The sequence below is a fragment of the Podarcis muralis genome, chromosome 13, assembly GCF_964188315.1.
Source record: "Podarcis muralis chromosome 13, rPodMur119.hap1.1, whole genome shotgun sequence".
In the NCBI taxonomy this organism is placed as follows: Eukaryota; Metazoa; Chordata; class Lepidosauria; order Squamata; family Lacertidae; genus Podarcis; species Podarcis muralis.
In genome coordinates, this window is record NC_135667.1 from 36,127,303 (window position 1) to 36,141,880 (window position 14,578).

Sequence of the window (14,578 nt, forward strand, 5' to 3'; positions counted from 1 at the left end):
CAAACTAGAGCAGAATAAACCCACCACTCATTAGCTGCAATTTCCTGCAGTGCAGGGGGTTGGCCTAGATTACCTTTGGGACCCCTTCCAGCTTGGCAATTCTATGATTATGTAGCACACTATCCTTGTGTCAGAAATGTATTGCAGAATACAACCGCGGTAAAACACCAGCCTAGAGGGACCCCCGCACTGGCCAGCTCATGTCACAAACAGAAGCAGGCTACAGACACCTATGAACAAACCCAATCCTCCTTTTTATAATTTATCAGTACAGTGTCATCTCAGTTCCTGTATATGGACGTCAGTTTTATGTTAGAAGCAGGGAAAGGAATCAGAATGCAAAGTCCCCCAAATCTGCAGAACTGTTGCACAATCAAGTACAGTGGTATCTTGGTTCTCAAACGCCTTGGTTCCCAAACACCAAAAACCTGGAAGTAAGTGTTCCGGTTTAACGAACATTTTTCAGAAGCCGAATGTCCAATGTGGCTGTTGGCTGTTGTTTCCGGGGCGCCTGCACCAATCAGAAGCTTCGCCTTGGTTTTCAAACATTTCGGAAATCAAACGGACTTCCGGGACGGATTAAGTTTGGCGCTTTTGTTTTTGCTATTTATTTTGTGTTTCTTGTTTTTGAGGCTTTTTCGGTTAATTTGTTTTTGTGACTGTGTGGCACCCAGTTCAGCTACTGATTGATTGATTGATTGATTGATTGATTGATTGATTGATTGAATGTATGGCTGCGGAAATGGATAAAAGCCCCCCCCCTCCAAACAATGACTATCATCAGTGCAGGTAAGAAAATAATAATAATTTTATTGTTTATCATCTACAATACCATCTTATTTAATAAGCACATTGATTATTGCTTTCATTTTATGGATCAATGGTCTCATTAGATAGTAAAATTCATGTTAAATTGCTATTTTAGGGGTTGTTTTTAAAAGTCTGGAACGGATTAAACCGTTTGCATTACTTTCTATGGGGAAGCGCGCCTTGGTTTTGGAACGCTTTGGTTTTGGAACGGACTTCCGGAACAGATTAAGTTTGAGAACCAAGGTACCACTGAAGCTGCCCCGTAATTACTGAGAGAGATCTGAGCTCTTCAACTGGTTTTTGCAGGGAGGTGCGGTGAGCAGCAGGGATCAAAATTCACAGCACACACTTCCAAGCAACAAAGCAGCCCATTAATCATAGGCAAGAAAGTGGCAATTCTTGACACATTCTGGGAGTGCAGATTCTTGTCCAGCCCTTGGCAAGGACTGATCATTTTATTTCTTTTAATGGCGGAAGATAATATAGTACTGGGGCGATCTATAACACTTCGCAGTGGGATTTGAAACTGCCTAAGGCAATTCTATATGCACACTTTTTCTTCTGGGGAGCTTGAGAGACCGGCTGTAAGATTTTTTCGGTGACCTCCTGGGTGGTCTAGCCTGCTTCTGCTGCAAACTCGAAACGTCGGCTTGTTGCTGTTTTCCAGAATGTGATCCTGGAGAGGGATGCTAAGTTGGGAGCAAACACAACGTACATGCTCGTTTCATGGTTCTAACAGTGTCATGTCTGCAGTATTAGAATGATTGGGATGCCATCCATGCCTTGATTTCCCTTGTTGGTGGCTTGTGAAAAGCAATTCCGTCAGAGATAAGAGGGAAGGAGAGAGCCCAGATCTACTTGGATAAAGCAAGGCCAGGTCTCTTCCGAAACTGCTCCTTCTTCAGCCAACTCTTGCAAAGTCTTAGGGAGAGAGCAGATGATCTGGGCTGTGATGATGCCAAGAGATTGGTCCAGGCCTTCTGAGACACTGTGTACAGGGCTACTCTGAGCTTGGAGAAGCAGCTGAGTCCATGTCTTCTAGGCTGTGGTCCTGGGGTGACACCGGTTGCCCACCTTTCACACGTTTCCATTTCATCCTGCGGTTCTGAAACCACACTTTGACCTGTGCGAGAAGAGGGAGAGGCTTAAGGTGAGCTTGCACGCATGCAAAACAGAGCCCTTGCAATTTCACACTTTTCCGAATTTTGCAAAGCGGTTCTCTAGCCACATGTGCAAAAAAATTTGCACCTGCTAGGGTCGGGTGTGCATAAATGCATGTACAGTGGTACCTTGCTTCTTGAATTTAATCCGTTCTGGGAGTCCGTTCGACTCCTGAAAAGGTTCAAAAACCAAGGCACGGTAGAAATTGGAATACAGAAAGGGGAGGTATGAGGAAGTCGGGGAAGTAACTTATAAGAAAATAAGGGTTGAAATTATACTTGTTTTTTATTCTTTTGTTTGTTTGTTTTATTGTATTGTTCTGTTTTGTTGTTATAAAAAACTTTGGAAACTTTAATAAAAAAATTATTAAAAAACACAAAACCAAGGCACGGTTTCCGATTGGCTGCAGGAACTTCCTGCACTCAATTGGAAGCTGCATCAGACGTCCGGCTTCTGGAAAAAGTTTGCAATTCTGGGTCTGCAGTGTTTGGGAGCTGATTTGCTTGGGAGCCAAGCCGTTCAACTACCAAGGTACCACTGTATTAGTGAATATAAATCATGCATCACATTAAGGGAAATTGCTTGCAAGAATGTTCGTATTGAGAGAAATCTGCACTGAAATGCTGTTGAATTTACAGTGGTACCTCGGGTTACATATGCTTCAGGTTCCATGCACTTCAGGTTACAGACTCCGCTAACCCAGAAATATTACCTCGGGTTAAGAACTTTGCTTCAGGATGAGAACAGAAATCGTGCAGCGGCAGTGGGAGGCCCCATTAGCTAAAGTGGTGCTTCAGGTTAAGAACGGACCTCCAGAACGAATTAAGTACATAACCTGAGGTACCACTGTACACTTGTTTAACCTGCGCCATTTCAACCATACACGGTTGAAGACAGACTGGTTGTAATTGTGCCAATTACAGTCGTGCCTCTGTTTACGTAACCCTCTGGTTCTGTAAACTTCGGGATGCGGCGCGGCAAACCCGGAAGTATTTTACTGGGTTTCGCCATGCGTGCATGTGCAGAAGCAGTCTGCACATGCACAGAAGTGGTCCTCAGATTGCAGAAACCTCGGGATCCGACTGGACCTCTGGAACAGATCCCGTCTGCAACTGGAGGTATCACTGTAAATGCAAACAAGGCAGAGAGCTTGGAAGCACTGAGGATTCCCTCTCTTCCCCTCAGCCACTAGCCTTGGGGGCAGCTCAAAGGCTTTGGGTACATGCCATTTTTGTGAATATGTGGAACACTGGAACTGAACCCCCGAGTAAGATGCAAATGTGGAGAACTGAGTTTAAGGCTGGTGAAATGAGAAAAAGAGCAGACCTGAAATTCACAGATCCGCCTATTCCCATTTTCAGCTCTGTGATTCTATATAGGAGTGGCCGTCAAGACCATATAACACGGGCCCTGAACGACCTACATTGGCTCCCAGTACGTTTCCAAGCACAATTCAAAGTGTTGGTGCTGACCTTTAAAGCCCTAAACGGCCTCGGCCCAGTATACCTGACGGAGTGTCTCCACCCCCATCGTTCAGCCCCAACACTGAGGTCCAGCTCCAAGGAGGACCTTCTGGCCATTCCCTCCCTGCGAGAAGTGAGGTTACAAGGAACCAGGCAGAGGGCCTTCTCGGTAGTGGCACCCGCCCTGTGGAACGCCCTCCCATCAGATGTCAAGGACATAAACAACTATCTGACTTTTAGAAGACATCTGAAGGCAGCCCTGTTTAGGGAAGTTTTTAATGTTTGATGTTTTGTCGCTTTTTTATATATTCTGTTGGGAGCTGCCCAGGGTGGCTGGGTAAACCCAGCCAGATGAGTGGGGTATAAAGGAGGAGGAGGAGGAGGAGGAGGAGGAGGACGAGGAGGAGGAGGAGGAGGAGAAGAAGAAGAAGAAGAAGAAGAAGAAGAAGAAGAAGAAGAAGAAGAAGAAGAAGAAGAAGAAGAAGGGGAAGGAGGAGGAGGAGGTGTTGTGTTGGGTGAATTCGCCTTGTGATTGTGGGGTTTGTTTTTTGTTTTTGGTAAATGAATCAGTGTACAGTGGTACCTCGGGTTACAGATGCTTCAGGTTACAGACGCTTCAGGTTACAGACTCCGCTAACCCAAAAAAAGTACCTCGGGTTAAGAACTTTGCTTCAATATGAGAACAGAAATTGTGTGGCGGCAGCGGCAGGCCCCGTTAGCTAAAGTGGTACCTCAGGTTAAGAACAGTTTCAGGTTAAGAACGGACCTCCGGAACGAATTTAGTTCTTAACCGGAGGTATCACTGTATATGCTATATGATAATTTATGGACCCTAATAGGTATCTAAAGCCATTTGCACATGCAGAATGTAGGCACCCTATGTCTAGAACGGACCTCCGGAACGAATTAAGTTCTTAACCCGAGGTAGCAAATGAACATACACCCAATATTTTCCCTCTCCTCTCCACCATTGTCTCCAGGCATCGTTGCCCAAAGCTGGAGAGGAGGCAGCCCATCCTCAAGGGACCACTGGAGCAGAGGAGCTTCACCTGTCTTTCCGTCAAGTCGAGGTTCACCGCAATCTCGTATCTCCGGAGCCTTGTCAGGTAGTTGTGGTGTGCAAATTCCGCCTCCAGCTCCCGCAACTGGTCCTTGGTGAAGGCGGTGCGTTCCTTCCTTGCTTTGGAGCTGCTGACTTCTGCTTTTGTGCTGCTGCTGCCCCCGCCACCTGTGTCCTGGCTTTCTGGAAGAGCAAAAGGACAGAAACATTCCTCATGGAAGCAAAGTGAGTCCAGTGAGGAAAGAGAGGGACGCGGCTGCCGCTGTGGTCTAAACCACAGAGCCTAGGGCTTGCTGATCAGAAGGTTGGCAGTTCGAATCCCCGTAACGGGCTTAGCATCCGTTGTTCGGCCCCAGCTCCTGCCCACCTAGCAGTTTGAAAAAGTGCAAGTAGATAAATATGTACTGCTCCAGCGGGAAGGTAAACAGCATTTCCGTGCGCTGCTCTGGTTCGCCAGAAGCGGCTTAGTCATGCTGGCCACATGACCCGGAAGCTGTCTGCGGACAAACGCTGGCTCCCTCGGCCTATAGAGCGAGATGAGCGCGCAACCTGAGAGTCATCTGCAACTGGACCTAATGATCAGGACTACCTTTACCTTTTAGGGGAAAGAGAGTTGGCACGGTTCAAGAACCGCAATACCTGAAGCACCGCCTCTCTCCATATGAACCAACCCAAACCCTACGACCATCACCTGAGGCCCTCCTTCGCATGCCTCCTCCACGAGAGATCTGAAGGGCGGCAACACAAGAATGGACCTTTTCTGCAGTGGCTCCCCATTTGTGGGATGCTGTCCCTAGAGAGGCTCGCCTGGCGAATTCATTACATATCTTTAGGCCCCCGGTTGAAAACGTTACCCTATAAACAGGCCTTTGGCCAATTAACCTTCTATGTCATTTTACATGTATTTGTGTGGGGGATATTTGTTGGTTTCTGTTCTTGTTTTTATTATGCATTTTGTGTTCTCGTTTTGTATTTTTTATGCTGTGATTTTTGGATGAAGGGCAGGATACAGATCCAATAAATACATTATTAAATAACGAAAGACATGCAAAGATCAAGCAATCCCAGTTCATTGGTAGGGTCTCTAGGTGGAAAACAGGGAGTAGCATGCAGCTAAATTTTACCCAGAGTAGTCCTATTGAATTTAACAGGCTTAACATCCCATCAGCTCCAGGCAGCATGGCCAGTGGCCAGGGATGATGGCACTTATAGTCCAGACACAGGTTCCTCATTCCTGTCTTAGCCAGCATTCACAAATCAAGATGGTTAAAGAACAGGACGAAGGTGGATTTAGTAGTCCACCTTCTCAGTCCCCAAGTATGCGGCTCTCGTATGGGGAATTCACTCTGGTATGTTTGGTGATGAGGGGAGGGTCCTCTTTTATGGCTCGATACATTTTCTTCATCATCAGGATCACCCATATTCCAAAACCTGTGGAAGATTAGCAGCCAAACCTTATGCTAACTAGCAAGGATGCGTATTCTTGCTAGTTAGCATAAGAAGGGGTTAAATCCACAGAGCTGTATTGCTGATAGGCAAATACTACGACTGGTTATGCTGCAAATGTAAGTATTTTGCCTGCATAGTTTTTACTACTGCCTTTGCTGTGGACCAATGCATCATTATAAAGCTAGCAAATCTTATTTTTGAACTTGTTCCCCAGATTGTTGCCTAATTCATTCTCAATCTTTGTAAGGAGGGGGAAGCCAGCTTGCTTTGTAGCTAGATTCGCTCAAAGGAGGCTTTGCAGGCTAATTCCTAGGCTTCTGGTTTTGCTGCCAGAGACAGGATTTTGAAAGTCTGTTCAACCCAACACACGTGGGTGCTTGGAGGGATAAACTGCAATTCATATATCCTCTCCTACGTTTTCAACCCATCCCACACAACCAAACCTCAGTGTCCAGAACAGGATCAGTCTCAAACTCCAACTCAACCACGAGAAAAGCCTGCTAGATCAAGCCAGTGGTCCATCTAGAGCAGCCGTTCTCAACCTCTGGGTCCCCAGATGTTGTTGGACTACAACTCCCATCACCCCTAGCTAGCAAGGCCAAAGCTCAGGGATGATGGGAGTTGTAGTCCAACAACATCTGGGGACCCACAGGTTGAGAACCGCTCATCTAGAGCCAAGCCTAGGGGAGACCCCAAAACAAGCTCAGTGTCAAGCAAATCTCTTGTCTGCAGAACACTCCTCTAGCATAATGCAGGTCCTGGATGTGGGCTGGGATTTCTGCCTAAACCGTCCTCTCAGCCGCAACATTTTTGGGCCTCACAGGGAGCTGCTGGCTGTATTTTCCTGGCCCGCGGTACAGGTCTGGATTAAACGATACGACCGCTCATGCTATCTAGCCTCCAAATCCCCTGAAAATGACTGCATGTGTTTTCCGTCCAGGAGGAAGCATTGAATTTAGGAAGGAACAAAGAACGCTGCCTTATACCAGACCTAATTCACGGACAGTGCCAGGTGTGAGGGAGGCCCCAGCCATTCCACAGTGACCACCCCACCCCACTTTCCTGCACACACACTCACACACAAAAACCAGCTGCTATTTTTGCTGCTAGAGAACAATATATTTACCTGCTCGTAGGCCTACTCAGATTTGTTGTCTTAAACCAGTGGTTCTCAAACTTTTTTTCTCTGGCCCACACTTTCAGAATAAACATTTGCTCACAGCACGCCAGTTTTCTTTTTGGGAAACAAAAAGAAGCAACTCTTAGCACGTGCTGGAACACAACGACTTTATAATATGATCGTGGGACACCCAGAAAGTACAGTGGTACCTGGGGTTAAGAACTTAATTCATTCTGGAGGTCCGTTCTTAACCTGAAACTGTTCTTAACCTGAGGTACCACTTTAGCTAATGGAGCCTCCCGCTGCCACCGCACGATTTCTGTTCTCATCCTGAGGTAAAATTCTTAACCCGAGGTACTATTTCTGGGTTAGTAATTTCTGAGTCTGTAACCTGAAGCGTCTGTAACCCGAGGTACCACTGTATAAACACAGCCACGTAAGAACATGAATCATTCCCAAAATATAATATTGATGAATTTTCCTGCCACACTTGCCATCCTCTCCTGCCATCGGTGTGGTATGCCACACCCTTTGAGAACCACTGTCTTAAGCTGTTATTTTATTACTACTATGATGTGGTGGTTGTTATTATTTTCAGTTACCTGGTGTTATTCTCCCAGAGTAATGAAAATTCACTGAAAAGAGCTTTTGCTTATTAGGGGAGGGAAGAGTTGGCCCCATGTTTTTATGATGGCGTGAGGGCAGCAATGCCAGCGGGTCATGCCAGGGCTCCCCAAGGTTCATGCCAGCCTTTCCCTATAGCACCTATTCTGACTGGCAGCAGCTCTGCAGGGCCTTCACTGGATGCCAGCAGAAGAGATAATGTCTTGTCTGCCCTGAAAGAACCAGGTTCCTTGCCTCCAAGCTAGATGTGTGCTTCCTTGTGCATTGTTTCAAAGGCTATGGGGCAAGGTGGGGTTGTCTGTGTAGCTATGACAGATGCCTTCATTCAACAGACCTACGCAATTCTGATAGGGCGTCTAATGCACTGCTTGAGCATTTTGCCTGTCCTGCCAGGCAGAACTTCCAGGCCAGAGAGCATGTTTTCAAGGCATGCTCGAACCTCAGCATCTATCTGCGTGCGTTGAGTACTGTAACTAGAGTTGCCAAGTTGTGGTCTAGGGATGTCTCATATTCCGGTGGGGATGATTCACGAGGCTTTGTAGGATGGTGCAGCTGTTGGTCCTCCTGATGCATTATCCCAGGGATGGGGAAGCTTTGCCGCCCTCCAGATGTTGATGGACTCCATTTCCCATCAGCCCCAGCTAGCATGGCCAATGGTCAGCGAAGACGGGACTTGTAGTCCAGCAGCTGGTTCCTCAGCCATTAGTCCCCTTGCCCACGCTCTTCCTGGGCCTGCTATAGCAAGCAGGAATCTGATTCCGTCCCAAAGGAGGTACAGGAAGTAGGCAAGGAAGGAGACCAATGCGAAAAGAGGGGAGGGGCAGCCAAGGTTGCATGGTCTCTTGAAAACATGTGACATTTAAAGGACGCCACACGCCATCTTTGAGTTGCAACCTGGGAAGCTTATTTGTAATGACTGCAGGCTGGAGATGGTCACACTCTCATCTCCAGAGGGAATCAGGGATGTTTTTATTTTAGATAATCCAAGCGCCTGCCTTCCTTTCTTGCTCCTTTGGCTCATAAGCCGAACTCTGCGCTTTATTATTGTTGTCTTTTAACTAGACTTTGTCTGCAAAATCTGGAGTTGCGATCATCTCCACGATGTGAAACAACATCTGCAATGGCGGCTATTTCACAGAGGAAGATTCGCCTTTCTAGAACCTTCTAGAAAGGACACCTGAGCATAATCTCAGAGTTGCACTTTCCAAGACTCTTGGTGGGAGAGAAGCCATCATGTTTGAAATCCATTTCAGAATTGTTTCAGTTTGTCGCGAAGAGGTGCCCGGTTGCTTTGACCCAATATTGACACCAGTCCAAAGCTGGGCAGGGCCACCTTCTCTCACAGGAACCCGCCCACCCTCTGTGGTCCATTGGACCCTGCAGGCCTTGCTCTGCTTCCCATTGCCATCCAATTGGCTGGCTGGGCTGCCAGAAAGGGCCCTTTTCTGTAGGGGACCATAGCTGTCAACGTTTCCCTTTTCTTGCGAGGAATCCTATTCGGAATAAGGGAATTTCCCTTTAAAAAAGGGAAACTTTGACAGCTATGTAGGGGACCCACATTGTGGAATTCCCTTTCCCCCAAGAAGCTCGTTAGTCCACCTCCTCTTATGACTGGCTTTTAGATGGGCCTGTTGAAACCTTGTTGTTCCATGATGGGTCAGGGCTGGGAGAACCTGGAGCCCTCAAGACATTCTTGGACTCCAGTTCCCATCAGCTGCAGTCAGCAATGATGGGAGATGGAGTCCAGCAAAATCTGAAGGACTGAGGGTTTTCTACCTTGGAATTCATTTCAGTGCATTTCCCACCACTTATTTTGCTTAATCTCTGTTCTGTGGTGTCTTGTTTCCTTTCATCATCACCATGATTAATATGCCAGAGAGTTTGTTGTCTACATTCCGAACTGTTTGGAAGGTTTCTGCCCAAAGATGGAAGGAAGATAAAGTATCTACAAGAGAAGAATGGCTGACAAAGATGATGGACTATGCTGAAGTGGCGAAAATGACCAGGAAGATCAAAAATCAAGAAGATAACAAGTTCAATAAAGAATGAGGGGAAATTTATAAGTTACCGTATTTTTTGCTCTATAAGACTCACTTTTTCCCTCCTAAAAAGTAAGGGGACATGTGTGTGTGTCTTATGGAGCGAATGCAGGCTGCGCAGCTATCCCAGAAGCCAGAACAGCAAGAGGGATTGCTGCTTTCACTGCGCAGCGATCCCTCTTGCTGTTCTGGCTTCTGAGATTCAGAATATTTGTTTTCTTGTTTTCCTCCTACAAAAACTATGTGTGTCTTGTGGTCTGGTGTGTCTTATAGAGCGAAAAATACGGGGCTTAAAAGAACACTGTGTAAACAATTAAAAACACTGGCAGGATTTTAGAAAACACTTGCAATGTAGCGAGAACTATGGTGAGAATGGAGTATTAAGAAAATATAGAGACAATTATAAGATGCTTTTGGAAAAGAATAACGAGGGGTGGAAGGGAGTCCGGGGATTCAGAGAAGCCTATGTGTTTACGATTATGATTCATTTGTGATGGTAATCGTTAAAGGCAAAAATGAATTTTAAAAAAATATATTTTATTTTTAAAAGAAAGGTTCCTGGATCAGATGAAAACAAATCAATAATAGATACTAGAGTGGCCATGTGTCCTACTTCACAGAGAACAGCCCTCTCTTTGAAGGACCGTCCAGTCCAAGGGCACCTTAAAGATAAAGAACTACAGGAAGGGAAATCAGAGGAAAGGGTGTAGCAGATCACACACACCTTGCAAGCAGAAGGCCACAGGTTCGATCCCTGGTCTCTTCAGGAAAGGCTGGGAGAGACCCCAAGTCTGAAACACTGTATACAGTACTGAGCTAGATGGACCATAGCTGTCAACCTTCCCCTTTTTTGCAGGAAATTCCCTTATTCCAGCGCTGTTTCCCACTGCTTCCTGCTGCTATCCCGGATTGTTAGATATCCCGTAGACTGTCCCCGGGACAGGTGAGGCTGCTGATCCCTTATTTTCAAATCTGAAAGTTGACAGCTATGAGTTGGACCAGTGGTCTGACAGTATGAGGCAAATTCCTCTGTTTGTGGGTTGAGGTGGACAGCAGATGGAGCAGGCAGATGGGGCACCTGGTCCCTGTCTTCTCTGCCAGGGTGAGATGTATTTCTATTCAAAGCACAGTAATCAATGGTCAAAGGCCTGGAAACGATGCCTTATGAGGAACGGCTAAGGGAGCTGGGCATGTTTAGCCTGGAGAAGAGGAGGTTAAGGGGTGATATGATAGCCATGTTCAAATATATAAAAGGATGTCACATAGAGGAGGGAGAAAGGTTGTTTTCTGCTGCTCCAGAGAAGCGGACACGGAGCAATGGATCCAAACTGCAAGAAAGAAGATTCCACCTAAACATTAGGAAGAACTTCCTGACAGTAAGAGCTGTTCGACAGTGGGATTTGCTGCCAAGGAGTGTGGTGGAGTCTCCTTCTTTGGAGGTCTTTAAGCAGAGGCTTGACAACCAGATGTCAGGAGCGCTCTGGTGGTGTTTCCTGCTTGGCAGGGGGTTGGACTCGATGGCCCTTGTGGTCTATTCCAACTCTATGATTCTAGGATTTCTAAACTTGCATTTCTACATATAAACTAGCAAATGCATGTAAATTATGCAAATCTGTCCTTTTGTGGTCCACATTTTTCTGTGATGCATAACTGGACTAACACATAGATATTTATATATTTGGGGGCTGCTTCCTTGGAAATTTTTAAGCAGAGTTCGGGTGGCCATCTGTCATGGACCTGAGTTTCCTGCATTGCAGGGGGTTGGACTAGTCACTAGAAGACCCTTGGGGTGCCTTCCAACTATTATTATTATTATTATTATTATTATTATTATTATTATTATTAATATACTGCCCTATACCCGGAGGTCTCAGGGCGGTTCACAAAACAGATCACAATATATAAACTCAAAATAAAAACAATAACCCAATAATACCCCCCCAAGAGCCACATTTTAAAACGGCATAGGATGTAAATTGGATCAACCAAAGACCTGATTGAAAAGGATTGTTTTTGCCTGGTGCATAAAGGTGTATATTGAAGGCGCCAGGTGAACTTCCCTGGGGAGAGCATTCCACAGACGGGGAGCCACTGCAGAGAAGGCCCTGTTCTTGTGTTGCCACCCTCCGGACCTCTCAAGGAGGAGGCACACAAAGGAGGGCCTCAAAAGATGATCTCAGGGTCCGGGTAGGTTCATATGGAAAGAGGCGGTCCTTGAGGTATTGCAGTCCTGAGCCGTTTAAGGCTTTATAGGTCAAAACCAGCACTTTGAATTGGGCCCGGAAATTAATTGGTAGCCAGGGCAGTCAGACCAGGATCGGTGTAATATGCTCAAGCCGTCTTGCTCCGGTGAGCAACCTGGCCGCTGAATTCTGCACTAGCTGAAGTTTCAGAACCATCTTCAGAGGCAGCCCTGCATATAACGCATTGCAGTAATCTAACCTCGAGGTTACCAGAGCACAGACAACAGTAGTTAGGCTATCCCTGTCCAGATAGGCAGATCCCGAAGCTGAGGCTCCAATACTTTGGCCACCTCATGAGAAGAGAAGACTCCCTGGAAAAGACCCTGATGTTGGGAAAGAGTGAGGGCACAAGCAGAAGGGGACGACAGAGGACGAGATGATTGGACAGTGTTCTCGAAGCTACCAGCATGAGTTTGACCAAGCTGCGGGAGGCAGTGGAAGACAGGAGTGCCTGGCGTGCTCTGGTCCATGGGGTCACGAAGAGTCGGACATGACTAAGCAAACAAACAAAGTCCAGATAGGGGCGTAGCTGGGCCACCAGCCGAAGGCACTCCAGGCCACCTGAGCCTTGAGCAACAGCAAAGGACCCAGGAGTACCCCCCAAGCTACGAACCTGCTCCTTAAGAGGAAACGTAACTCTACCAATATAGGATTCTTAAACACCATCTTACCTGCGCTCCCTTTTTTCCTTCTGGAAGTCTTCTTTTCCGTTTCGCTCACCACATTCCCTGCCAGGACGTAGTCTTCGCTCGTGCCAATGGCGGCATCCACCACATTTGGGCCGCTGCCCTCTGGCTCTCCAGAGACCAAAGCCAGCTCGGCCGCCAGACGTCGCCTGCCCTCGGCGGCTGCAAAATGCCACGCTGGGTGCTGGAAGGAAGAGTGATGCTCGTCAAAAGCTCGCTCGTCGCGGGGAAGGCTCTGGGGGGCTGCAGCCAGGCAGGAGTTGGAGAAGTCCGAGTAGATGCCAAAGTCCGGTTTGTGGTGGAACGAAAAGGGGGCTTGTGGGTAATGGTGTGGCCCGGTGGTCCCTCCACTCTCGGCATGCTGGTTTCGCAGGCAACCCCAGAGCGCATTGGTAGGGTGAGAGTTTCTCATACAGCTACTGGCAGCAGGTGGATCCATCTAGGAGTGCCTTGTTTCTGAAGATGCTCTTCAAACGCAGTTACAAAGGGAGCCTGATGGTCTAACTTTTTGCCCAGGAAAAGAAACCGGTCTTCTGCAGCTAGACAGCTCTCCAGCTTGCTGCCGTGGCTTTGCCGGTGAGGGGGAACCCTGCAGAATTCTCCATAGCTTCCACAGGAGAAACTTCACATCTGTTGCGTTTGAAGCCCGAAGCTTCCTTGCTGTGAAGTGCTGAAGCCCAGAAAACACTTTTTAAATACTTTGCTGGGGTGTGAGTGACAAGCTTAGGAAGGGAAATGTGAGAGAGGAGCGAGGGGGAGGGCTTAACCTGCATGCACAACCCCTCCAACCCAAGCCAAGCATGCAAGCTATTAATCACCCGAAACCTTAGAGGCGCATCTAATGGGAACTGCAGATGGAGACTTTTAAAGAAACATTGTCTGCACTTTTTTTTTTGTAGAGGGGGCGGGAGAGAAATGTACACACGCACACAAAAGGAGGGTTTAATGTTTCCTTCTCACACACTGGAGTTATTTTTATTGCCCCGGTAAAGAAAACCCTTCGTCTTCCATTTTCAGAAAAGGATCCACGAGCCAGTCCAAAGGGGGACAAGATAAGAAAGAGAAGTCAGGTAAAGAGGGGGAGATATTTAAAAAAATGGGGCGTGACCTAAAAGTTTGAAAGCTTAGGCGGAGAGTGAAGCGCAAAGACTTCAGGAGTGGTCACTCTAAGCAAAGCTGCAGAACAGAAACCCCAAGTTGCTTCGTGAATTTAATTGCTACATGGAGGGTTAGGCTAACAAGGACTGCTAGCCGTGATGGTTCCGGCTGAGTATGAAGCCCTTGCTTTCCTTCAAAGAATTCTGGGCACCGTAGTTTACCTCCCATAGAGCCACAATGCCCAGGAACCCTTAAGAAACTACAGTACCCAGAATTCTTTGGGGGGGGGGAAATGTGTTTCAAATTACCTTTAAAGGTATTGTGTGTGTGCAGCCTGTATACTTGCCAAAGGGATGCGGGTGGCGCTGTGGTCTAAACCACTGAGCCTCTTGGGCTTGCTGATCAGAAGGTTGGTGGTTCGAATCCTTGCAATGGAGTGAGCTCCTGTTGCTCTTTCCCAGCTCCTGCCAACCTAGCAGTTCAAAAGCACGCCAGTACAAGTAGATAAATAGGTACCACTGTGGCGGAAAGGTAAATGGCGTTTCTGTGAGCTCTGGCTTCCCTCATGGTGCTCTGTTGCACCAGAAGTGGTTTAGTCCTGCTGGCCACATGACCCGGAAAGCTGTCTGTGGACAAACACCGGCTCCCTTGGCCTGAAAGTGAGATGAGAGCCACAACCCCATAGTTGCCTTTGACTGGACTTAACTGTCCAGGGGTCCTTTACCTTTACCTCTTATGTATTTGACTCTTCTGTCAAAGGCTGTAGGCCTCTGAATACCTACAGGTGTGTGGGTGTCCCCCATACCCTCCAACATTCCACCGATG

General features: G+C 47.2%; 1 protein-coding gene across 1 annotated transcript; it reads right to left on the reverse strand.

Annotated features, from left to right (window-relative positions):
- Nucleotides 1–790: 790 nt before the first annotated feature.
- MEOX1 (mesenchyme homeobox 1) lies at nucleotides 791–13,400 on the reverse strand. Its single transcript, XM_028703419.2, has 3 exons — nucleotides 12,641–13,400; nucleotides 4,484–4,677; nucleotides 791–1,933 (listed from the first exon to the last, which is right to left on the reverse strand). The coding sequence occupies exons 1-3, from the start codon at nucleotides 13,092–13,094 to the stop codon at nucleotides 1,811–1,813; spliced, it is 771 nt and encodes a 256-aa protein (XP_028559252.2). The 5' UTR covers nucleotides 13,095–13,400; the 3' UTR covers nucleotides 791–1,810.
- Nucleotides 13,401–14,578: the final 1,178 nt, after the last annotated feature.